Source organism: Tachyglossus aculeatus, chromosome 10 (assembly GCF_015852505.1).
Source record: "Tachyglossus aculeatus isolate mTacAcu1 chromosome 10, mTacAcu1.pri, whole genome shotgun sequence".
Lineage (NCBI taxonomy): Eukaryota > Metazoa > Chordata > Mammalia > Monotremata > Tachyglossidae > Tachyglossus > Tachyglossus aculeatus.
Genome location: NC_052075.1, coordinates 56554665 through 56580507, shown reverse-complemented (window position 1 = coordinate 56580507; position 25843 = coordinate 56554665). Strand labels below are relative to the sequence as shown.

The window sequence follows — 25843 nt, the reverse complement described above, 5'->3', positions numbered from 1 at the left end:
TTACAAGGTGATCAGGTTGTCCCACGGGGGGCTCACAGGCTTAATCCCCATTTGACACATGAGGTCACTGAGGCACAGAGAAGTGAAGTGGCTCGCCCAAAGTCACCCGGCTGGCAACTGGCGGAGTCGGGATTTGAACCCATGACCTCTGACTCCAAAGCCCGGGCTCTTTCCACTGAGCCACGCTGCTTCTCCATTAATAATTCATTCACTCATTCATTCAATTGCATTTATTGAGCGCTTACTGTGTGCAGAGCACTGGACTAAGCACTTAATAAATGCCATTTTATATATATATATATATATATATATATATATATATATATATATATATATATACTATATATACTATACTATACATGTATACTATATAGACTATATATACATACTATATATATAAGTCTATATATAAGTCTATATATATAAATCTATATATATAAATCTATCTATATATATATAAATCTATATATATATAGTGTATATATATATACACTAAGCACTTGGGAAGTCCAAGTCGGCAATATCTAGAGATGATCCCTACCCGACAACGGGCTCACAGTCTAGAAGGGGGAGACAGACGACAAAACAAAACATGCGGACGGGTGTCGAGTCGTCAGAACAAATAGAATTAAAGCTAAATGCACATCATTAACAAAATAAATAATAATTATTATTATTATTACGGTATTTGTTAAGCGCTCACTATGGACCAAGCACCGTTTTAAGCGCTGGGGGAGATCCGAGAAGTGAAGTGACTCGCCCAAAGTCACACAGCTGACAATTGGTGGAGTCGGAATTTGAACCCATGACCTCTGACTCCAAAGCCCGGGCTCTTTCCACTGAGCCACGCTGCTTCTCTACCCACCCCAGCGCTTAGTACAGTGCCTGGCACACAGTAAGCACTTAACAAGTACCACAATGATTATTATTATTATACTACATGACATAGTAATAACAAATAATATTATAATAATGCAATAATAAGAAGAAATGGCATTTAAAAAATGGGAGCGCGCGCGCGCGCGCAGGCTTCTCCCCAAACCGCGCTCTCTAGCGCCCCCTCGTGTCCATCCCGGTGCCCCCCGCCCCAGCTCCAGTCATTCATTCATTCACTCACTCACTCATTCATCCAATCGTATTTATTGAGCACTTACTGTGTGCAGAGCACTGTACTAAGCGCTTCGAAAGCACAATGCAGCAATAGAGACAATCTCTGCCCCCACCGGGCTCCACTCCCAAGCCCTGGCTCTCCCCCCTCCCCAACCAGCCCCATTCATTCATTCATTCATTCATTCATTCATTCATTCATTCATCCATTCATCCATCCATTCATTCATTCATTCATCCAATCGTATTTATTGAGCACTTACTGGGTGCAGAGCACTGTACTAAGCGCTTGGAAAGCATAATGCAGCAATAGAGACAATCTTTGCCCCCACCGGGCTCCACCTCCAAGCCCCTGCTCTCCCCCATCCCCAGATTCATTCATTCATTCATTCATTCATCCATTCATCCAATCGTATTTATTGAGCACTTACTGTGCGCAGAGCACTGTACTAAGCGCTTGGAAAGCACAATGCAGCAATAGAGACAATCTTTGCCCCCACCGGGCTCCACCTCCAAGCCCCTGCTCTCCCCCCATCCCCAGATTCATTCATTCATTCATTCATCCAATCGTATTTATTGAGCACTTACTGTGTGCAGAGCACTGTACTAAGCGCTTGGAAAGCACAACACAGCGATAGAGAAAATCCCTGCCCCCACCGGGCTCCACCCCCAAGCCCCCGCTCTCCCCCACCCCTCCCAGCTCCATCCATTCATTCATTCAATTGTATTTATTCATCATCAATCGTATTTATTGAGCGCTTACTATGTGCAGAGCACTGTACTAAGCGCTTGGGAAGTACAAATTGGCAACATAGAGAGACGGTCCCTACCCAACAGTGGGCTCACAGTCTAAAAGAATGATGGCATTTGTTAAGCGCTTACTATGTGCAAGGCACTGTTCTAAGCGCTAGGGGGGGATACAAGGTGATCAGGTTGTCCCATGTGGGGCTCACAGTCGTCATCCCCATTTTACAGATGAGGTCACTGAGGCCCAGAGAATTTAAGTGACTGAGTGCTTACTGTGTGCAGAGCACTGTACTAAGCGCTTGGAAAGCACAACACAGCAATAGAGACAATCTCTGCCCCCACCGGGCTCCACTCCCAAGCCCCTGCTCTCCCCCCTCCCCAACCAGCCTCATTCATTCATTCATTCATTCATTCATTCATTCATTCATTCATCCAATCGTATTTATTGAGCGCTCACTGTGTGCAGAGCACTGGACTAAGCGCTTGGAAAGCACAACACAGCAATAGAGACAATCCCTGCCCGCACCGGGCTCCACTCCCAAGCCCCTGCTCTCCCCCATCCCCAACCAGCCCCATTCATTCATTCATTCATTCATTCATCCATTCATCCAATCGTATTTATTGAGCACTTACTGTGTGCAGAGCACTGTACTAAGCGCTTGGAAAGCACAACACAGCAATAGAGACAATCTCTGCCCCCACCGGGCTCCACTCCCAAGCCCCTGCTCTCCCCCCTCCCCAACCAGCCTCATTCATTCATCCATTCATCCAATCATATTTATTGAGCACTTACTGTGTGCAGAGCACTGTACTAAGCGCTTGGAAAGCACAACACAGCAATAGAGACAATCTCTGCCCCCACCGGGCTCCACCCCCGAGCCCCTGCTCTCTCTCCTCCCCCTCAACCTCATTCATTCATTCATTCTTCATTCATTCATCCAATCGTATTTATTGAGCGCTTACTGTGTGCAGGGCACTGGACTAAGACACACACATCATTAGTAAAATAGAGGTGACTCGCCCAAAGTCACACAGCTGACAGTTGGCAGAGGCGAGATTCAAACCCGTGACCCCTGACCCCAAAGGCCGGGCTCTTTCCACTGAGCCACGCTGCTTCTCTGATCAGGTTGTCCCACGTGGGGCTCACTGTCTTCATCCCCATTTTACAGATGGGGTAACTGAGGCACAGAGAAGAATAATTATTATGGTACTTGTTTAGGGCTTACTTGGGGAAGCAGCGTGGCTCAGCGGAAAGAGCCCGGGCTTTGGAGTCGGAGGTCATGGGTTCGAATCCGAGTTCCGTCTCCCCCGTTCTCGACTGTGCGGCCGTTCTTGGGTGGGGAACCATCTCTAGCTGTTGCCAACTTGGACTTCCCAAGCGCTTAGTCCAGTGCTCTGCACACAGTAAGCGCTCAATCAATGCGATTGAACGAATGAATACAATTGAATGATTTATTGGGTAGGGAGGGTCTCTGTTGCTGATTTGTCCTTTCCCCAGCGCTTAGCCCAGTGCTGCGCGCACAGTGAGCGCTCCATCAATCAATCAATCAATCGTATTTATTGAGCGCTTACTATGCGCACAGCACTGTACTAAGCGCTTGGGAAGTACAAATTGGCAACATCTAGAGACAGTCCCTACCCAACAGTGGGCTCACAGTCTAAAAGGGGGAGACAGAGAACAAAACCAAACATACTGACAAAATAAAATAAATAGGATAGATATGTACAAGTAAAATAAATAAATGAATAAATAGAGTAATAAATACGTACAAACATATATCCATATATACAGGTGCTGTGGGGAAGGGAAGGAGGTAAGATGGGATTGAATGAATGAATACAATTGAATGATTTATTGGGTAGGGATGGTCTCTGTTGCTGATTTGTACCTTCCCCAGCGCTTAGCCCAGTGCTGTGCGCACAGTGAGCGCTCCATCAATGGGATTGAATGAATGAATGCAGCTGAATGAATGAGTTGTTGGGTAGGAATTTTCTCTCAGTTGCCGAATTTTTTTTTATATGGCATTTATTAAGCGCTTACTATGTGCCAAGCACTGTTCTAAGCGCTGGGGAGGTTACAAGGTGATCAGGTGGTCCCATTGGGGGGGGGGGGGGTCACAGTCTTTATCCCCATTTTACAGATGAGGGAACTGAGGCCCAGAGGAATTGTCCTCTCCCCAGAGCTTAGCCCAGTGCTGTGCGCACAGTGAGCGCTCCATCAGTGGGACTGAATGAATGAATACAGCTGAACGAATGAATGAGTTGTTGGGTCGGAATTCCCCCTCTCCGTTGGCGAACTGCCCTCTCCCCAGCGCTTAGCCCAGTGCTGCGCGCACAGTGAGCGCTCCATCAGCGGGACTGAAGGCAGGAATGAATGAATGAATGAAGAGTGGAGTCGGATGAATGAATGAGTGTCCCCCCTTTCCCCCCCCCCCACCCCCCGTCGTTCGGAGGGGGAAACTTTTCCCGGTCCGGTCCGGTCCGGTCCGGCCCGGCCGCCGCCCCCCCGTGTCCCCTCCCCCGTGTCCCCCGTGTCCCCTCCGTCCCCTCCCCCCCGCCCCAGGACGTTGTGACGCAGCTGTCCCCGCCGTCCCCGCCGTCCGCCTCCTCCCGGCCGCCCTCCGGGCCCTCCCTCCCCCCGGTGTCCCCGCCCCCCCCCCCCCCGCACCTCGGGCAGCGCCCCGGTCCCGCTGGGGGTCCGCGGGGGGCGGTGGCGGTGGCGGCGGCGGCGGCGGCGGCAGCAGCAGCAGCAGGCCGGGGGTCCCCCGGCGCCCCCATCATCCGCCCCCATCCCCAGCAGGCCGCCCCCGCCCCCGCCCCCGCCCCCGAGGGGGGTTATTTGGGGGGGCTCGGAGGGGGATCCCGGAGGGGGATCCCGGGGGGCCCGGGGCTCCTCCCGCTTCCCGCTCCGCGCTCCCTCCAGACCCAAATCCCGCCCCTTCCCGCTCTCCGCACTCCTTCTCTCCCTCCTCCTCCTCCTTCTTCCCTCCCTCCCTCCTTCCCCCTCCTCCTCCCCTTTCCCTTCCCTCTCCCCTCTTCCCCTCCTCCTCCCCTTTCCCTTCCTCCTCCTCTCTCCCCTTCCCTTTCCCCTCCTCCTCCTTCTCCCCTTTCCCCCTTCTCCTCCTTCTCCCCTTCCCCCTTCCCCCTCCTCCTTCTCCCCTTTCCCCCTTCCCCCTCCTCCTTCTCCCCTTTCCCCCTTCCCCCTCCTCCCCTCTCCCCTTCCTCCTCCTCCCCTCTCCCCCTTTCTCCTCTCCCCTCTTTCCCTTCCTCCTCCTCCTTTTCCTCCTCCTCTCCCCCTTCCCTCTCCCCCGTGGGACCACCTGATCACCTTGTAACCTCCCCAGCTCTTAGAACAGTGCTTTACACACAGTAAACGCTTAATAAATGCCATCATCATCATTCCCTCTTCCCCCTCCCTTTTCCCTTCCTCCTCCTCCCTCTTTCCCCTCCTCCTTCTCCTCCCCCTTACCGTTCCTCCTCCTCCTCCTCCCCCTCCCCTCTCCCCTTTCCCTTCCTCCTCCTCTCCCCTCCCCTTCTCCTCCCCCCTTCCCTCCTCCTCCTCCCCTCCTCTTCTACTCCCTTTCCCTTCCTCCTCCTCTCCCCTTCTCCTCCTCCTCCCCTCCTCTTCTACTCCCTTTCCCTTCCTCCTCCTCCTCCCCTTCTCCCCTTCCCCTCTCCTCCTCCTCCTCCTCCTCCTCTCCCTTCCTCCTCCTCTCCCCCTTCCCTCTCCCTCCCCTTCTCCCCTTCCTCCTCCTCTCCCCTTCCCTCTTCCCTCTTCCCCCTCCTCCCCCTCCCCATTCCTCCTTCTCTCCCCTCTTTCCCTCCCTCCCTCCTCCCCTTCCCCTTTCCTTCCCCCTCCTCTCCCATTCATTCATTCAATCGTATTTATTGAGCGCTTACCGTGTGCAGAGCCCTGGACTAAGCCCTTCCTCCCCGCCTTCCTTTCCCACCTCAGGCCCCCACGACCCCCCCCCACCACGCACACATCTGGAACACACACAAGCACAGACACACACACACACACACACACACGGATATCCTGGCACACCCACCCAGGAACACTCTGGCAAACACACACACACACACACACGCACACGGAGTCAGGCCGGCTGACACACAAAACACACACCCTCCAGGGCACACACAGACACACGAGGGATCCACCCAATACAGAGGCCTACTGTGAAGTGCGGGTGTGTACACACACACACACACACACACACACACACAGAGTCTTCCTGACACACCCAGATACCCTGGCAAACATACCCAGGAACACTTTGGCAAACACACACACAGGCCCAGAGCCAGGCTCACTGACACACAGAACATACATTCATTCATTCATTCATTCATTCAATCGTATTTATTGAGCGCTCACTGTGTGCAGAGCACTGGACTAAGCGCTTGGGAAGGACAAGTTGGCAACATACAGAGACGGTCCCCACCCAACAGTGGGCTCACAGTCTAGAAATACATCAAGAGCACACGCAGACCCATACAAGTGATACCGACACTGTGAAGTGCGTGCATACACCCGCCTCCCGCCCACCCACCCATACACACAAACACACACACAAACACACACACATCTATCAGAGAAGCAGCGTGGCTCAGTGGAAAGAGCCCGGGCTTGGGAGTCAGAGGTCGCGGGTTCAAATCCCAGCTCTGCCACATGTCTGCTGGGTGACCTTGGGCAAGTCACTTCACTTCTTTGAGCCTCAGTTCCCTCATCTGGAAAATGGGGCTGAAGACTGTGAGCCCCGCGTGGGACAACCTGATCACCTTGTATCCCCCCCCCAGCGCTTAGAACAGTGCTTAGTGCAAAATAATAACGGTATTTGTTAAGCACCTACTACGTGTCAAGCACTGTTCCAAGTGCTGAGGTAGATACAAGGGGATCAGGTTGTCCCACGGGGGGGGCTCACAGTCTTCAACCCCATTTTACAGATGAAGTAACTGAGGCTCAGAGAAGTGAAAGTGACTCGCCCAAAGTCACACAGCTGACAAGGGGCGGAGCCTGGATTAGAACCCATGACCTCCGACTCCCAAACTTGTGTTCTTTCCACTGAGCCACGTTGCTTCCCATAGCAAGCGCTTAGCAAATACCGTCATCATTATTATTATCCAGTGTTTAGAACAATGCTTGGCACATAGTAAGCGCTTAACAAATACCATCATCATTATTATTATCCAGCGCTTGAGCCCACTGTTGGGTAGGGACCGTCTCTATATGTTGCCAACTTGTACTTCCCAAGCGCTTACTACAGTGCTCTGCACACGGTAAGCGCTCAATAAATACGATTGAATGGATGAATGAATGAACAGTGCTTGGCACATAGTAAGCAGCATGGCTCAGTGGAAAGAGCCCGGGCTTTGGAGTCAGAGGTCGTGGGTTCTAATCCCGGCTCCGCCACTTGTCAGCTGTGTGACTTTGGGCAAGTCACTTCACTTCCCTGTGCCTCAGTTCCCTCATCCGTAAAATGGATGGTAAGCAGCGTGGCTCAGTGGAAAGAGCCCGGGCTTTGGAGTCAGAGGTCATGGGTTCCAATCCCGGCTCTACCACTTGTCAACTGTGTGACTTTGGGCAAGTCACTTCACTTCTCTGGGCCTCAGTGACCTCATCTGTCAAATGGGGATTAAGACTGTAAGCCCCCCGTGGAACAACCTAATCACCTTGTAAACTCCCCAGGGCTTAGAACAGTGCTTTGCACATAGTAAGTGCTTAGTAAATGCCGTTATTAAGCGCTTAACAAATACCATCATCATCATCATCATTATTATTATCCACCCCGGGAATACAAGTGACCCAAAGGGGGGTGGGGGGGCCTGGAAGATTGGGGTACCTGCAGGGAGACTGTGAGCTCATGGTGGGCATCTGTAGGATGCGCTCTCCCAAGCGCTTAGTACAGTGCTCTGCACACAGTAAGCGCTCAATAAATACGATTAATAATAAGAAGCAGCGTGGTTCAGTGGAAAGAGCACGGGCTTTGGAGTCAGAGGTCATGGGTTCAAATCCCCACTCCACCAATTGTCAGCTGCGTGACTTTGGGCAAGTCACTTCACTTCTCTGGGCCTCAGTTACATCATCTGTAAAACGGGGATTAATAATAATAATAATGACATTTATTAAGCGCTTATGTGCAAAGCACTGTTCGAAGCGCCTCATCTGGAAACGCCTCAGTCACCTCATCTGGAAAATGGGGATGAAGATCGGGAGCCCCCCCCATGGGACAACCTGATCACCTGGTAACCTCCCCAGTGCTTAGAACAGTGCTTGGCACATAGTAAGCGCTTAATAAATACCATCATTATCCATCCCCCCCATCTCCCTCTCCATCCCCCCATCTTACCTCCTTCTCTTCCCCAAAGCACCTGTATATATGTATGTTTGCACATATTTATTACTCTATTTATTTATTTTACTTGTACATATCTATTCTATTTATTTTATTTTCTTAGTATGTTTGGTTTTGTTCTCTGTCTCCCCCTTTTAGACTGTGAGCCCACTGTTTGGTAAGGACTGTCTCTATATGTTGACAACTTGGACTTCCCAAGCGCTTAGTACAGTGCTCTGCACACAGTAAGCGCTCAATAAATACAATTGATTGATTATAATTACAAGTTAATCAGGGTGGACACAGTCCCTGTTTGACACAGGACTCAGTCTTAATCCCCCTTACATGTTTTTTGTTTTGTTGCCCGTCTCCCCCTTCTAGACTGTGAGCCCGCTGTCGGGTAGGGACGGTCTCTACATGTTGCCGACTTGGACTTCCCAAGCGCTTAGTCCAGTGCTCTGCACACAGTAAGCGCTCAATAAATACGATTGAATGAATGAATGAATGGAGGCCCAGAGAAATAAAGTGACTTGCCCAAGGTCACGCAGCAGACAAGGACTAGAACCCAGGTCCTTTTGAATCCCAGGTCCGCGCTCTAACCATTAGACCACGCTGCTTCTCTAGCTCCTCCTCGCCCCCCGGAATTAATTCGCATTCCTCTTTAAAGACAATTATGGCTTCCTCCCGCCCCCATCCCCAATCTGAGTTCTCTGCCATCCCCGTTCCCACTTCCTCCACGGAGCCTCCGACATCCCCTTCCCTAAAGCAGGAATGTGAGGGAAGAAGAAATAGGGCTGCGGGGAGACCCATTTCCAGGACTTTCTTTTTACTATAATATGATACCATACACCATAATATTAATCAATATATCATATCAATATCATAATATTATCATAATAATTATAATTAATATCGCTAATAATATAGTTAATAATATAATCGACCAATTAATATAATCAATATCACTATAATTAATTAATAGCATAATCAATATTACCATGATTAATTAATAGTAATATAATCAATATTATATTAATATTATATTAATTAATATTATAATATTATATATTGCGTCATGAATAATGATGGCATTTATTAAGCGCTTACTATGTGCAAAGCATCGTTCTAAGCGTTGGGGAGGTTACAAGGTGATCAGGTTGTCCCACATGGGGCTCACAGTCTTCATCCCCATTTTCCAGATGAGGTCACCGAGGCCCAGAGAAGTGAAGTGACTTGCCCAAAGTCACCCAGCTGACAACTGGTGGAGCCGGCATTTGAACCCATGACCTCTGACTCCAAAGCCCGGGCTCTTTCCACTGAGCCACGCTGCTTCTCGTGTTTTTACTGTTGTTGTTATTATTATGGTATTTGTTAAGGGCTACGTCTCAGGCACCGTAAGCGCCGGGGAGGTTACAAGGTGATCAAGTGGTCCCACGGGGGGCTCACAGTCTTAATCCCCATTTTATAGATGAGGTAACTGAGGCAGAGAAGTGAAACAAACAAACCGGGTTGGACACAGTCCCTCTCCCACACGGCGCTCACCGTCTCCACTCCGTTTTCCAGGTGAGGGAACTGAGGCCCAGAGAAGTGAAGTGGCTAGCCCAAGGCCACCAGGCAAAGTGGTGGGGTAGAATTAGAACCAGCTCCCTCGGACCCCCAGGCCCGGGCTTTATCTGCAACCGTGAGCCTGTTGGGTGATTTCAGCCGGGTCGTAATCTCCCTGGACCTCACTTTCCCCCACAGTATAATGGGGATAAGCCTTGGGCTTCTTGCTGGCCTCCCCCTTCCCTTCCACCCACGGTTCCCCCAGCCCTGAAGGACGTTGAGGTCATCTAATCCAGCCCCCTGCCTCCTATCCATCAATCAGAAAGGTGGCCACCCCCCTCTCTGAGGGGTTACAGACAGCGATTCCACCCCTTGGTTCGGTCAAGGGGTCCCCAATCAGCCGGTAAATCCTCCTCAAATCCCTCTTGCTGCAGTCCAATCCCGACCAGCCTGGTTCTCCGCCTCTCTGCAGGCGTGGAGAACAGGGGTCAGCCCCCTCTGCCAAGCAGCGTGGCTCAGTGGAAAGGGCTTTGGAGTCAGAAGTCATGGGTTCAAGCCCCGGCTCCGCCGATTGTCAGCTGTGTGACTTTGGGCGAGTCACTTCACTCCTCTGTGCCTCAGTTATAATAATGATGGCATTTATTAAGCGCTTACTATGTGCAAAGCACCGGGGAAGTTACAAGGTGATCAGGTTGTCCCACGGGGGCTCACAGTCTTCATCCCCATTTTACAGATGAGGGAACTGAGGCACAGAGAAGCGACTTGCCCGAAGTCACACAGCTGACAGTTGGTGGAGCCGGGATTTGAACCCATGACCTCTGACTCCAAAGCCCACGCTCTTTTCCACTGAGCCACGCCGCTTCCCCATCTATAAAATGGGGATGAAGACTGTGAGCCCCCCGTGGGACCACCTGATCACCTTGTAACCTCCCCGGCGCTTAGAACGGTGCTTTGCACATAGTAAGTGCTTAATAAATGCCATCATTATTATTATTATTATTATCAGCCTGGGAGACCCAAGGTCTGAGTTCTAATTCCAGCCCTGCCCCTTGCCAGCTAGGAGATTTGCCCAAGGCCACGCCGTTTCTGAGCCCGGGCTCATTTGTATAATGGAGATTAAAATATCCGTTCTTCCCACTTAACTCCCTGCGGAACGGGCCCGTGTCACACCCGATTATCACCTCGCCCCCGGCACTTAAATACCGCAATTATTATTCTCTTCCCACCCACCTCCTCCTGCTAGTTCAGCCAAGGTCGCCCGGCTCGGGAGGGGCCTCGGTTTCCTGCGCCGGGTTTTCGGGCGTTACAGGAGGCGCAAAGGCCGCTTGCGTCCTTGCCCTTCTCCGTCCGGAGGAGGTGGAAGGGAGAACCGGGAAACCCAGAGGGAGCAGGCACTTAAAAGGCAAAAATTTTATTTGTGGGGGGGAAAAAATCTCACCATAAACCAGCTCCCAGTGCTCTAAGACATTGCCAAGGACCGTGGCGGGTACAAGTTTTACCAGCTTCGGGGCCGGAGGGAAGCGGGCCCGAGCTGCCGCGTTCCCTGGTCCCCACGTCCGGACGGCTCCGTGGTGACCCCTCTTTCATCCGATTCACTCGATCGGATCAGGTGCGTGTGCGCTCGTGAGGGAGGGACCCCCTCGCTCCCCGCTAGGATCTTCGGGTCCCCCGTGTCCTCGAGAGGTCACGCGGGGCCGGCCTCCGGGCAGGGAGGGGGCCGGCCGGTGAAAAGGCCGAAATCCACCGGCACAAGCCACGGGGAGGGGGGCCGGAGGGGCAGGAAAACCCGCCGCCCCCCGAGACGTCGCCGCCCCCCGAAAGAACCCGACGCCGTCAGCCTCGCCCTCAGGGTGGTGGCTTTATTCAGATTTACCGTTCACGACTCACGTGGGCCGGGGGAGCCGGCCTCCCCCTCTCGCTGGCCGGCGGACCCTGTCCGGCGAGTTCGAGACCTTAAGGGCCGCGGCGGCATGCAACGGGATTTCAAAGGTTTCCTTGAGAAAGAAAGTGGAGAGAGGCTGCCAGGAGACGCTGAGTTTTATTTGCCTTGTCTGGGTGGGTGGGAGCCGCCCGGTGATCCTGGGGAGGGCGGACCGGGAGACGGTGGCGGGGGGGGGGGTCCGCCGTCCGGCCGGCCGCCCCTTTACTCGGCCGCCTCCTCCCCTTCGTCCTCACCGTCCACGGACAGGGCAGCGTATTTGCTGGCCGAGCTGAACTTCTGCAAGAGACGGGGGACGGGTGGGTGGCCGCGGGTGGGCCTCGGTTTTCCCGGTCGGGACGGCCCGTCCCCCTCCGCGTCGCCCAACTCCGGGGGAACCCCGGGATACTCACAGAGGCAGGGTTTCCCTCGGCTTTCTTGGGCTCAGACGCGGGCCTTGAGTCCTTGCCATCTTTCCTGTAACAACGATAATCACGGTTCTCGTTCATCAGTCGTATTTATTGAGCGCTTGCTGTGTGCAGAGCACTGGACTAAGCACTTGGGAAGTACAATCAATCAATCAATCATATTGATTGAGCGCTTACTGTGTGCAGAGCACTGTACTAAGCGCTTGGGAAGTACAAATTGGCATCACATAGAGACAGTCCCTACCCAACAGTGGGTTCACAGTCTAGAAGACACTAAGCACTCACTATGTGCCACTAAGGGGCCGGGGTGGATATAAATTAATCAGGTCGGACCCGGTCCGGGGTCCCACGCTCTTAACCCTCACTTCGCAGATCGGGGAACCGAGGCCCGGAAAAGTGAAGAGACCCGTCCGAGATCACCCAGCGGACAAGTGGCGGGGCCGGGATTAGAACCCGGGTCCTTCCGAGTCGCAGGCCCGCGGCCCCGCTTTCGTGTCGCTATAGATGCCAGGCGGCCCCCGTCGCCCACCCGCCCGGCCCAGAGGGGCACCTACCTGTCGGGATCTTTCCAATGGTCTTTGTTGGGGCCGTCTCCGGGGCCCCGGCCCCCGCTCTGGCCCTTAGCGGTGTTCTTGTCGCTGGCCCCGTCCACCTTGTTCTCATCTGCTGAGGGGGGAGGCCGCGAAGTGGTTGGGGGTGGCCAACCTTAGGTTCACCCTCCCCGGCCCCCCAACCCGCCTGCCGGGATCTAGAAGCCCAGGAGAGCCGAATGGGAATGGGCACCCCGGCCGCCCCCACATCGGGCACTGATACTTCCTGCCCACCGGAAGCCCTCAGTTTCCCCTGCCTGTAGTAATAATAATAACGATGGCATTTATTAAGCGCTTACTATGTGCAAAGCACTGCTCTAAGCGCTGGGGAGGTTACCGGGCGATCAGGCTGTCCCACGCGGGGCTCACAGTCTTCACCCCCATTTTACAGATGAGGGATGTGAAGTGACTTGCCCAAAGTCACCCAGCTGACGATGGGCGGGGCAGGGACTTGAACCCGTGACCTCTGACCCCAAAGCCCGGGCTCTTTCCACTGAGCCCCGCTGCTTCTCCGTATGGGTGGCAGGCTCCAACCCGTGACCCCTTTCTTCGGGAGAGTGGGCCCGCGCCCTCTCCTCCCAAGGCCGAGGGCAGCTCATGGCAGCATGAAGCAGCACGGCCCAGTGGACAGAGCCCGGGCTTTGGAGTCAGAGGTCGTGGGTTCGAATCCCGGCTCCGCCACATGTCTGCTGCGTGACCTTTGGCGAGTCACTTCACTTCTTGGAGTCTCAGTTCCCTCGTCTGTAAAACGGGGGTGATGACTGTGAGCCCCACGCGGGGGACAACCTGATCACCTTGTATCTCCCAGTGCTTTGAACAGTGCCTTGCGCATAGTAAGCGCTTAACAAATGCCATTATTATTATTATTATAATTATTAACTGTTACTCCGGGAAGACCCCCGCCCCGCCCCACCTGAAGTCCTCCTCTCCCTCAGAGGAGGGCCTGGTCTGGGCCCCCCCACCCAACCTCCTACCTACCTTTCCTGGGGGCCGTGGCAGGGGCCTCCTCGGCCGGCGGGGAAGGGGCGGCTTTGCTGCCACTGTGAGAGACGGAGACGGGCCGGTCAGACGAGGCGGCGACGGCTTCAGGAGCGGGGCCGTCCCTCCCCGCCCCCCGACCCCGGACTCACCCGGCCGGCGACGGCGGCTCCGAGTCCGAGCTCTGGGAGCGGGCGGCGGGCGGCGGGTTGGAGGACCGCTTGGCCCAGGCGTTCTCCTTGGGCAGGGGGGCCGGCACCACCTTGAGCGGCGGCGGCTGCTCCGCCCTGGGGGTCTTGGAGGTGGGAGACGGGGAGTCGTCATCCTTGCCGAAAGCCTCGTTGTCCAGGGATTTCTCGCTTTCCCTCCGCCGCGTGGCTACGGGGGGCGGAGCGGGGCTGTGAGGGCCTGGAGAGAGAGGCCGTCTGGACTCCCCGCTCCACCCTCGGATCCCGGCCCCCGCGGCCCCTCTCCGGCCACCCCCCCGGCCCCGGCCCGCACTCACTCCTGCCCGACGGGGCCGTGCTGCCGGTCTGCGAGGATTCGCTTCCCGTCCGTGACCGTTCCTGGTTCTCTTCACTCCGCCAGCTAGGATGTCTGCGGGCGGGAGAGAGCCACGCTACCACCCAGGTCAGCGGGGGCACGTCCTCCACAGTCCTCACCCTTCCTCGGGCAGCGGCCGGCCTGGCCGGGGATGCCCACTTCACCCCACCACCCCCAGGACACGGGCGTGCGTCTCAATGTGGTGTGGGAAGAGAAAGGTACAAGGACGCGAGACCTAGAAAAGGTCCCCAAAGGCCCCCAGCCTGCCTAAGCCCCCCATGGGCAGTGGCTTCTCTCCCAACTCCTTCCTAATAATAATAGTAATAATAATAATTATTATTATTATTAAGCACTTAGTACAGTGCTCTGCATACAGTAAGCGCTCAATAAATACGATTGATTGATTAATAATGTACAACGACACAAGACCTTGAAAGGATCCCCAAAGACCCCCGGCTTGCCTAAGCCCCCCATGGGCAGTGGCTTCTCTCCCAACTCCTTCCTAATAATAATAGTAATAATAATGTACAATGAGGCGAGACCTTGAAAGGGTCCCCAAAGACCCCCGGCTTGCCTAAGGTCCCCATGGGCAGTGGCTTCTCTCCCAACTCCTTCCTAATAATAATAATAATAATGATGATAATAATAATAATAATAATGTACAACGACACGAGACCTTGAAAGGGTCCCCAAAGACCCCCAGCTTCCTAAGCTCCCCCATGGGCAGTGGCTTCTCTCCCAACTCCCTCCTAATAACAATAATAATAATAATAATAATAATAATAATAATAATAATAATAATAATGATGTACAACGACACGAGACCTTGAAAGGGTCCCCAAAGACCCCCCAGCTTGCCTAAGCCCCCCATGGGCAGTGGCTTCTCTCCCAACTCCTTCCTAATAATAATAATAATAACAATAATAATAATAATAACAATAATGTGTAATGACGCAAGACCTTGAAAGGGTCCCCAAAGACCCCCGGCTTGCCTAAGCTCCCCATGGGCAGTGGCTTCTCTCCCAACTCCTTCCTAATAATAATAACAATAATAGTAATAGAAGCAGTGTGGCTCAGTGGAAAGAGCACGGGCTTGGGAGTCAGAGGTCGTGAGTTCTAATCCAGGCTTTGCCACTTATCGGCTGTGTGACCTTGGGCAAGCAACTTCTCTGTGCCTCAGCTCCCTCATCTGTAAAATGAGTTCTTCTAGACGGTGAGCCCACTGTTGGGTAGGGACCGTCTCTATACGTTGCCAACTTGCACTTCCCAAGCACTCAGTACAGTGCTCTGCACACAGTAAGCGCTCAATAAATACGACAATGAATGAATGAATAAAATGGGGATTAAAACGGTGAGCCCCAGGTGGGACAACCTGATCACCTTGTATCCTCCCCAGCGCTTAGAACAGTGCTTTGCACATAGTAAGTGCTTAATAAATGCCATCATTATTATTATTATATGAACAAATCGGATTAGATAGTCTCTGTCCCACGTGGGGCTCACCATCCCAATCCGTACTTTCCAGACGCTGTACTAAGTGCTGGTGGGGGGGATACAAACAAATCGGATTAGATAGTCTCTGTCCCACATGGGGCTCACCATCCCAATCCGTATTTTCCAGATGCTGTACTAAGCGCTGGGGGGGATACAAACAAATTGGATTAGATAGTCTGTCCTACGTGGGGTTCACCATCCCAATCCCTATTTTCCAGACGCTGTACTAAGCGCTGGGGGGGGATACAAACAAAATCGGATTAGATAGTCTCTGTCCCACGTGGGGCTCACCATCCCAATCCCTATTTTCCAGACGCTGTACTAAGCGCTGGGGGGATACAAACAAATCGGATTAGATAGTCTCTGTCCCACGTGGGGCTCACCATCCCAATCCGTATTTTCCAGATGCTGTACTAAGTGCTGGGGGGGGGGGGGGGGGATACAAACAAATCGAATTAGATAGTCTCTGTCCCACGTGGGGTTCACCATCCCAATCCCTATTTTCCAGACGCTGTACTAAGCGCTGGGGGGGTACAAACAAATTGGATTAGATAGTCTCTGTCCCACGTGGGGCTCACCATCCCAATCTGTATTTTCTAGATGCTGTACTAAGCGCTGGGTGGGATACAAACAAATCGGATTAGATAGTCTGTCCCACGTGGGGTTCACCATCCCAATCCGTATTTTCCAGACGCTGTACTAAGCACTGGGGGATACAAACAAATTGGATTAGATAGTCTCTGTCCCTCGTGGGGCTCACCATCCCAATCCGTATTTTTCCAGACGCTGTACTAAGCGCTGGGGGGGGGATACAAACAAATTGGATTAGATAGTCTCTGTCCCATATGGGGCTCACCATCCCAATCCGTATGTTCCAGACGCTGTACTAAGCGCTGAGGGGGCTACAAACAAATCGGATTAGATAGTCTCTGTCCCACCTGGGGCTCACCATCTCAATCCATATTTTCCAGACGCTGTACTAAGCGCTGGGGTGGGGGGGATACAAACAAACCGGATGGGGCTCACCATCCCAATCCGTACGTTCCAGACGCTGTACTAAGCGCTGGGGTGGATACAAACAAATCGGATTAGATAGTCTCTGTCCCACGAGGGGCTCCCCATCCCAGACGCTATTTTCCAGACGAGGGAACCGAGGCCTGGAGAAGTGAAGCGAGCGGCCCGAGGTCACGCGGCAGGCCTTCTGTCGCCCAGGCCCGTGTCCCGCCCACTACACGCTTCCGGGACTGCAGACCCTCCCGCGGGGAGGGGTGGCCGGGACCGCCCCGCGCCCCCGCTGACCTCTCCCGGGGCCGCCTCTCCAGCTTGGGCTCGTCCAGCTGGCGCTGCAGCTTCTCCTGCTCTTTCTGCAGCCTCTCCTCCACCTCGCGCTCGCGGGCGGCCGTGTCCACCGGCTTGGCGCCCCCGAAGATGGAGGCCGCGCGGCTGGACTGCGAGGTGCTGGCCGAGGGGTCCTCGTCCTTGGGGGCGCTCCGGGGCTTCAGGTTCAGCTTGGGCCGCTGCATGGGGCCTGGGGAGGGTGGGGGGGCCGCCCGCCCGGCGCCGTCAGGGCCTCCGCCCCTCCCGGGGGCGTCCCCCCCAGCCCCCCGGCCCCGGCCCCCGCCCGCCCCCACCTCGGTCGTCGCGCCGGAAGTCGTCGCGGGAGGAGGAGTAGTCGTCGCGGGGGCCCCAGGCCCGCTCATCCCGCCGCTCGTAGCGGTCCTCGTAACGGTCTCCGCCCCCCCGGTAGTCGTCGTCCCGCCGGTACCCGCTGCCGAACGCCCTCCGGCCGCTGCCCATCCGGGAATCGAACCCTGCGGGGGAAGGGGGCGGGGAGCCCGAGCGTGGGTCCCCTCGCGTCCGGCCAGGCTGGCCGGGTCGGGCCCCCCCCGCCATCCCCAACCGGCCGTACCTCTGTCGTAGTCGCGCCCGCCCCGGTCATCGTAGCGGTCCCGGCCCCCGTAGCGGTCCATGTCGCGGCGCGGCCCGTCCCGGTACCGGTCCGAGTCGTAGCGGTCTCGATCGCGGTACTCTGCCGGGGAGCCGGACGGAAGGCGGGGCTCAGGGCGCCGTCGCTCCCCTTCGCCCAAGCCTCCCGGCCCGGCCCGGGGGAGGGCCGTGACCCGTGTAATCCCCCCCTCGACGTGCCCATCCCACAAAGGACGCCCCATCACGCGCTACGCAAACTTGGGGGGCCCCGCGGACACAGGTCCTCCTTCTGCTGAACCCAGGGAGAAATCCCCGCTGTCCGGTTTGCGTAGAGCTGGTCAGCTTGCCCAACCCCCTACTCCCCCTTTTAGACTGTGAGCCCGCTGTTGGGTAGGGACCGTCTCTATATGTTGCCAACTTGTACTTCCCAAGCGCTTAGTACAGTGCTCTGCACACAGTAAGCGCTCAATAAACACGATTGATGATGATGATGATGATGAACCCAGCTCCGGGTTGACCAAGGCAACCCAGGCCAGCCTGAAGGTGGTGGGAGCGAGGGCTCCCCCACAATATAATAATAATAATAATGGTATTTGTTAAGCGCTTACTATGTGCCAAGCACTGTTCTAAGTGCTGGGGAGGTTACAAGGTGATCAGGTACTATGTGCCAAGCAGCTCCTCCACAATATAATAATAATAATAATGGTATTTGTTAAGCACTTACTATGTGCCAAGCACTGTTCTAAGCGCTGGGGAGGTTACAAGGTGATCAGGTACTACGTGCCAAGCAGCTCCTCCACAATATAATAATAATAATAATGGCATTTGTTAAGCGCTTACTACGTGCCAAGCACTGTTCTAAGCGCTGGGGAGGTTACAAGGTGATGAGGTACTACATGCCAAACAGCTCCTCCACAATATAATAATAATAATAATGATGGTATTTGTTAAGCGCTTACTATGTGCCAAGCACTGTTCTAAGCGCTGGGGAGGTTACAAGGTGATCAGGTACTATGTGCCAAGCAGCTCCTCCACAATATAATAATAATAATGGTATTTGTTAAGCGCTTACTATGTGCCAAGCACTGTTCTAAGCGCTGGGGAGGTTACAAGGTGATCAGGTACTATGTGCCAAGCAGCTCCTCCACAATATAATAATAATAATAATGGTATTTGTTAAGCACTTACTATGTGCCAAGCACTGTTCTAAGCGCTGGGGAGGTTACAAGGTGATCAGGTACTACGTGCCAAGCAGCTCCTCCACAATATAATAATAATAATAATGGCATTTGTTAAGCGCTTACTACGTGCCAAGCACTGTTCTAAGCGCTGGGGAGGTTACAAGGTGATGAGGTACTACATGCCAAACAGCTCCTCCACAATATAATAATAATAATAATGATGGTATTTGTTAAGCGCTTACTATGTGCCAAGCACTGTTCTAAGCGCTGGGGAGGTTACAAGGTGATCAGGTACTATGTGCCAAGCAGCTCCTCCACAATATAATAATAATAATGGTATTTGTTAAGCGCTTACTATGTGCCAAGCACTGTTCTAAGCGCTGGGGAGGTTACAAGGTGATCAGGTACTACGTGCCAAGCAGCTCCTCCACAATATAATAATAATAATGGTATTTGTTAAGCGCTTACTATGTGCCAAGCACTGTTCTAAGCGCTGGGGAGGTTACAAGATGATCAGGTACTACGTGCCAAGCAGCTCCTCCACAATATAATAATAATAATAATGGTATTTGTTAAGCGCTTACTATGTGCCAAGCACCGTTCTAAGCACTGGGGAGGTTACAAGGTGATCAGGTACTATGTGCCAAGCAGCTCCTCCACAATATAATAATAATGGTATTTGTTAAGCGCTTACTATGTGCCAAGCACTGTTCTAAGCGCTGGGGAGGTTACAAGGTGATCAGGTACTATGTGCCAAGCAGCTCCTCCACAATATAATAATAATAATAATAATAATGGTATTTGTTAAGCGCTTACTATGTGCCAAGCACCGTTCTAAGCGCTGGGGAGGTTACAAGGTGATCAGGTACTACGTGCCAAGCAGCTCCTCCACAATATAATAATAATAATAATATTAATGGCATTTGTTAAGCGCTTACTATGTGCCAAGCACTGTTCTAAGCGCTGGGGAGGTTACAAGGTGATCAGGTACTACGTGCCAAGCAGCTCCTCCACAATATAATAATAATAATGGTATTTGTTAAGCGCTTACTATGTGCCAAGCACTGTTCTAAGCGCTGGGGAGGTTACAAGGTGATCAGGTACTACGTGCCAAGCAGCTCCTCCACAATATAATAATAATAATAATGGTATTTGTTAAGCGCTTACTATGTGCCAAGCACCGTTCTAAGCGCTGGGGAGGTTACAAGGTGATCAGGTACTACGTGCCAAGCAGCTCCTCCACAATATAATAATAATAATGGTATTTGTTAAGCGCTTACTATGTGCCAAGCACTGTTCTAAGCGCTGGGGAGGTTACAAGGTGATCAGGTACTACGTGCCAAGCAGCTCCTCCACAATATAATAATAATAATGGTATTTGTTAAGCGCTTACTATGTGCCAAGCACTGTTCTAAGCGCTGGGGAGGTTACAAGGTGATCAGGTACTACGTGCCAAGCAGCTCCTCCACAATATAATAATAATAATAATAATGGTATTTATTAAGCGCTTACTATGTGCCAAGCACCGTTCTAAGCGCTGGGGAGGTTACAAGGTGATCAGGTACTACGTGCCAAGCAGCTCCTCCACAATATAATAATAATAATGGTATTTGTTAAGCGCTTACTATGTGCCAAGCACCGTTCTAAGCGCTGGGGAGGTTACAAGGTGATCAGGTACTACGTGCCAAGCAGCTCCTCCACAATATAATAATAATAATGGTATTTGTTAAGCGCTTACTATGTGCCAAGCACTGTTCTAAGCGCTGGGGAGGTTACAAGGTGATCAGGTACTACGTGCCAAGCAGCTCCTCCACAATATAATAATAATAATAATAATGGTATTTGTTAAGCGCTTACTATGTGCCAAGCACCGTTCTAAGCGCTGGGGAGGTTACAAGGTGATCAGGTACTATGTGCCTAGCAGCTCCTCCACAATATAATAATAATAATAATGGTATTAGTTAAGCGCTTACTACGTGCCAAGCACTGTTCTAAGCGCTGGGGAGGTTACAAGGTGATCAGGTACTATGTGCCAAGCAGCTCCTCCACGATATAATAATAATAATGATAATGGTATTTGTTAAGTGCTTACTATGTGCAAAGCACTGTTCTAAGCGCTGGGGAGGTTACAAGGTGATCAGGTACTACGTGCCAAGCAGCTCCTCCACAATATAATAATAATAATAATAATAATAATGGTATTTGTTAAGCACTTACTATGTGCCAAGCACTGTTCTAAGCGCCGGGGAGGTTACTAGGTGATCAGGTTGTCCCACGGGGGGCTCACAGTCAATCCCCATTTTACAGACGAGTCACTGAGGCCCAGAGAAGTGAAGTGACTTGCCCAAAGTCACACAACTGACAGTTGGTGGAGCCGGGATTTGAACCCACGACCTCTGACTCCCAAGCCCGGGCTCTTTCCACTGAGCCACGCTGCTATAATATTATATATGTGCCAAGCCCCGTTCTAAGCACTAAGGTAGACACAAGTTGATAACCGAGGCCCAGAGAAGTGAAGTGATTTGCCCGAGGGCACACAGCGGACACGTGGCCAGCCGGGATCGGAACCCAGATAATAATAATAATAATGGCATTTGTTAAGCGCTTACTATGTGCAGAGAACAGTTCTAAGCACTGGGGGGATACAAGGTGATCAAGTTGTCCCACGTGGGGCTCACAGTCTTAATCCCCATTTTACAGATAAGGGAACTGAGGCTCAGAGAAGTTAAGTGACTTGCCCAAGGTCACACAGCAGACATGTGGCAGAGCTGGAATTCGAACCCATGACCTCTGACTCCAAAGCCCGTGCTCTTTCCGATGAGCCACGCTGCTTCATAAGATCCCCCTGAGTCTCGGGCCCGTGATTCCGGGGCGCACTCACTGTCCCCGAAGCTATCATCCCGGCGCGGGGGGTAGTCGTCGAAGCTGTCGGTGGCCGGCCGCGCCCTCCAGTCCGTGTCGGTTTTGTCCGAGTCCCGGTTGCGGTCTCTGCCGAAACAGCGGTCGTCCCTGTCTGGGGAGAAGGAGACCCGGTGCTGGGATGTGCAACTTGGACTTCCCAAGCGCTTAGCACAGTGCTCCGCACACAGTAAGCACTCAATAAATACAACTCAATGAATGGGATCCGGCCCTGCCTTCGGGGGCCACCCAATGACCCTCCCTTCAAAGCCTTATCCAATGCCCTTCTCCTCCAGGAAGCCTTCCCTGACTATCCCCCCCGCCGGCCAACCTTCCTCTTCTCCTGCTCCCTTTGGCGTGGCCTTGATAATAATAATGATGGTATTTATTAAGCGCTTACTACGTGCCAAGCGCTGTTCTAAGCGCTGGGGCAGATCCAAGGTCGTCAGGTTGTCCCACGTGGGGCTTACAGTCCCCACATTTTCCAGATGAGGGAACTGAGGCCCAGAGGAGCCGTCACATGGCAGAGTCGGGACTCATTCAATCGTATTTATTGAGCGCTTACTGTGTGCAGAGCACTGTACTAGGCGCTTGGGAAGGACAAGTCGGCAACGTATAGAGACGGTCCCTACCCAACAGCTCTAGACTGTGAGCCCGTTGTTGGGTAGGGACCGTCTCCACACGCTGCCGACTTGCCCTTCCCAAGCGCCTAGTACGGTGCTCTGCACACAGTAAGCGCTCAATAAGTACGCTTGAATGAATGAATGGGATTAGAACCCACGCCCACTGCTGGGTAGGGACTGTCTCTATGTGTTGCCAACTTATACTTCCCAAGCGCTTAGTACAGTGCTCTGCACACAGTAAGCGCTCAATAAATACGATTGATGATGATGATGATGATGACCTCTGCCTCCCAAGCCCGGGCTCTTTCCACTGAGCCTCACTACTTTCCCTTATTCATCCCCCTTCCCGGCCCCACAGCGGTTATCAATCAATCAATCAATCGTATTTCTTGAGCGCTCACTGTGTGCAGAGCACTGTACTAAGCGCTTGGGAAGTACAAGTTGGCAACATATAGAGACAGTGGGCTCACAGTCTCTGGTTATGTCCATAGCTGTAACACTTATTTATATTAACGTCCGTCTCCCCCTCTAGACTGTCAGCTCATGGCGGGCAAGGAAGGTATCTACTGTACTCTCCCATGCGCTTAGTACAGCGCTCTGCCCACAGTAAGCGCTCAATAAATATGCCCAAATGAATGGAGTCGCCTTACCTTTGTCCTGAGCTTGGTCGGCCACGTCCACACGTATCCGCCTGTTTCCTAGGGACTGAGAGCAGCGCCCCGCGTCAGTGAGCCCCTCTATCAGAGAGTCCCCGAGACCCCCGCCCAGTCCTGCCGCCCTCTCATTTTTTTTTTTAATGGTATTTGTTAAGCACCTACTATGTGCAAAGCACTGTTCTAAGTACTGGGGAGGAGGGGGATACAAGGTAATCAGGTTGTCCCCCGTGGGGCTCACAGTTTCAACCCCCATTTTACAGATGAGGGAACAGGCACAGAGAAGTGACCTGCCCAAAGTCACACAGCCAATAAGCAGCGGAGCCAGAATTCGAACTCATGACCTCGGACTCCCAAGCATTTGGTAAGCACTTACTATGTGCAAAGCACTGTTCTAAGTGCTGGGGACGAGGGGATACAAGGCAGTCAGGTTGTCCCCCGTGGGGCTCACAGCCTCAATCCCCATTTTACAGATGAGGGAACAGGCACAGAGAAGTGACTTGCCCGAAGTCACACAGCCGGTAAGGGGCGGAGCCAGAATTCGAACTCATGACCTCTGACTCCCAAGCATTTAAGCACTTACTACGTGCAAAGCACTGTTCTAAGTGCTGGGGACGAGGGGATACAAGGCAATCAGGTTGTCCCCTGTGGGGCTCACAGCCTCAATCCCCATTTTACAGATGAGGGAACAGGCACCGAGAAGTGACCTGCCCAAAGTCACACAGCCGATAAGGGGCGGAGCCAGAATTCGAACTCATGACCTCGGACTCCCAGGAATTTGTTAAGCACTTACTACCTGCAAAGCACTGTTCTAAGTGCTGGGGCGAGGGGGATACAAGGTGATCAGGTTGTCCCCCATGGGGCTCACAGTCGCGTGGCTCAGTGGAAAGAGCCCAGGCTTTGGAGTCTGAGGTCATGGGTTCGACTCCCGGCTCCGCCACATGTCTGCTGTGTGACCTTGGGCAAGTCACTTAACTTCTCGGAGCCTCAGTTCCCTCATCTGTAAAATGGGAATGATGACTGTGAGCCCCACTTGGCACAACCTGATCACCTTGTATCCCCCCCCAGCGCTTAGAACAGTGCTTTGCACAAAGTAAGCGCTTAACAAATGCTATTATTATTATTAATCCCCATTTTACAGATGAGGTAACAGGCACAGAGAAGTGACTTGCCCAAAGTCACACAGCCGATAAGGGGCGGAGGCAGAATTCGAACTCATGACTTCTGACTCCCAAGCATTTAAGCACTTACTACGTGCAAAGCACTGTTCTAAGTGCTGGGGACGAGGGGATACAAGGCAATCAGGTTGTCCCCCGTGGGGCTCACAGCCTCAATCCCCATTTTACAGATGAGGGAACAGGCACAGAGAAGTGACTTGCCCAAAGTCACACAGCCGATAAGGGGCGGAGCCAGAATTCGAACTCATGACCTCGGACTCCCAGGAATTTGTTAAGCACTTACTATGTGCAAAGCACTGTTCTAAGTGCTGGGGCGAGGGGGATACGAGGTGATCAGGTTGTCCCCCGTGGGGCTCACAGTTGCGTGGCTCAGTGGAAAGAGCCCAGGCTTTGGAGTCCGAGGTCATGGGTTCGACTCCCGGCTCCGCCACATGTCTGCTGTGTGACCTTGGGAAAGTCACTTAACTTCTCGGAGCCGCAGTTCCCTCATCTGTAAAATGGGAATGATGACTGTGAGCCCCACGTGGCACAACCTGATCACCTTGTATCCCCCCCCAGCGCTTAGAACAGTGCTTTGCACATAGTAAGCGCTTAACAAATGCTATTATTATTATTATTATTATTATTATTATTAATCCCCATTTTACAGATGAGGTAACAAGCACAGAGAAGTGACTTGCCCAAAGTCACACTGCCGATAAGGGGCGGAGGCAGAATTCGAACTCATGACTTCTGACTCCCAAGTATTTAAGCACTTACTAGGTGCAAAGCACTGTTCTAAGTGCTGGGGACGAGGGGATAAAAGGCAATCAGGTTGTCCCCCGTGGGGCTCACAGTCTCAATCCCCATTTTACAGATGAGGGAACAGGCACAGAGAAGTGACTTGCCCAAAGTCACACAGCCGATAAGGGGCGGAGCCAGAATTCGAACTCATGGCCTCTGACTCCCAAGCATTTGTTAAGCACTTACTACGTGCAAAGCACTGTTCTAAGTGCTGGGGGTGGGGATACGAGGTAATTAGGTTGTCCCCCGTGGGGCTCACAGTCTCAATCCCCATTTTACATATGAGGTAACAAGCACAGAGAAGTGACTTGCCCAAAGTCACACAGCCGATAAGGGGCGGAGCCAGAATTTGAACTCATGCCCTCTGACTCCCAAGCCGATTAAAATAATAATGATGGCATTTATTAAGCGCTTACTATGTGCAAAGCACCGTTCTAGGCGCTGGGGAGGTTACAAGGTGATCAGGTTGTCCCCCGGGGGGGGGGCTCACAATTGTCATCCCCATTTTCATTCATTCATTCATTCAATCGTATTTATTGAGCGCTTACTGTGTGCAGAGCACTGTACTAAGCACTTGGGGAGTACAAGTCGGCAACATCCAGAGACGGTCCCTACCCAACAGTGGGCTCACAGTCTAGAATCAATCAATCAATCGTATTTATTGAGCGCTTACTGTGTGCAGAGCACTGTACTAAGCGCTTGGGAAGTCTAAGTTGGCAACATATAGAGACAGTCCCTACCCAACAGCGGGCTCACAGTCTAGAATCAATCAATCGTATTTACTGAGCGCTTACTGTGTGCAGAGCACTGTACTAAGCGCTTGGGAAGTACAAGTGGGCAACATATAGAGATGGCACCTACCCAACAGTGAGCTCACAGTCTAGAATCAATCAATCGTATTTACTGAGCGCTT

At 52.6% G+C, this 25843-nt stretch overlaps 1 protein-coding gene across 1 annotated transcript in view; it reads right to left on the bottom strand.

Annotated features, from left to right (window-relative positions):
- Window positions 1-11575: 11575 nt before the first annotated feature.
- The window catches only part of EIF4B (eukaryotic translation initiation factor 4B), a 44126-nt gene continuing 29858 nt past the window's right edge, over window positions 11576-25843 (bottom strand). Inside the window, exons 5-15 of the mRNA XM_038752132.1 lie at window positions 22967-23021; window positions 21677-21808; window positions 17598-17717; window positions 17320-17499; window positions 16988-17216; window positions 14157-14248; window positions 13804-14029; window positions 13652-13713; window positions 12638-12746; window positions 12069-12132; window positions 11576-11955 (exon numbers count right to left, since the gene is read on the bottom strand). Of these exons, the coding sequence (XP_038608060.1) occupies window positions 11881-11955; window positions 12069-12132; window positions 12638-12746; window positions 13652-13713; window positions 13804-14029; window positions 14157-14248; window positions 16988-17216; window positions 17320-17499; window positions 17598-17717; window positions 21677-21808; window positions 22967-23021 (1344 nt within the window). The 3' untranslated portion in view covers window positions 11576-11880. The remainder of the gene's footprint in view (window positions 11956-12068; window positions 12133-12637; window positions 12747-13651; window positions 13714-13803; window positions 14030-14156; window positions 14249-16987; window positions 17217-17319; window positions 17500-17597; window positions 17718-21676; window positions 21809-22966; window positions 23022-25843) is intronic.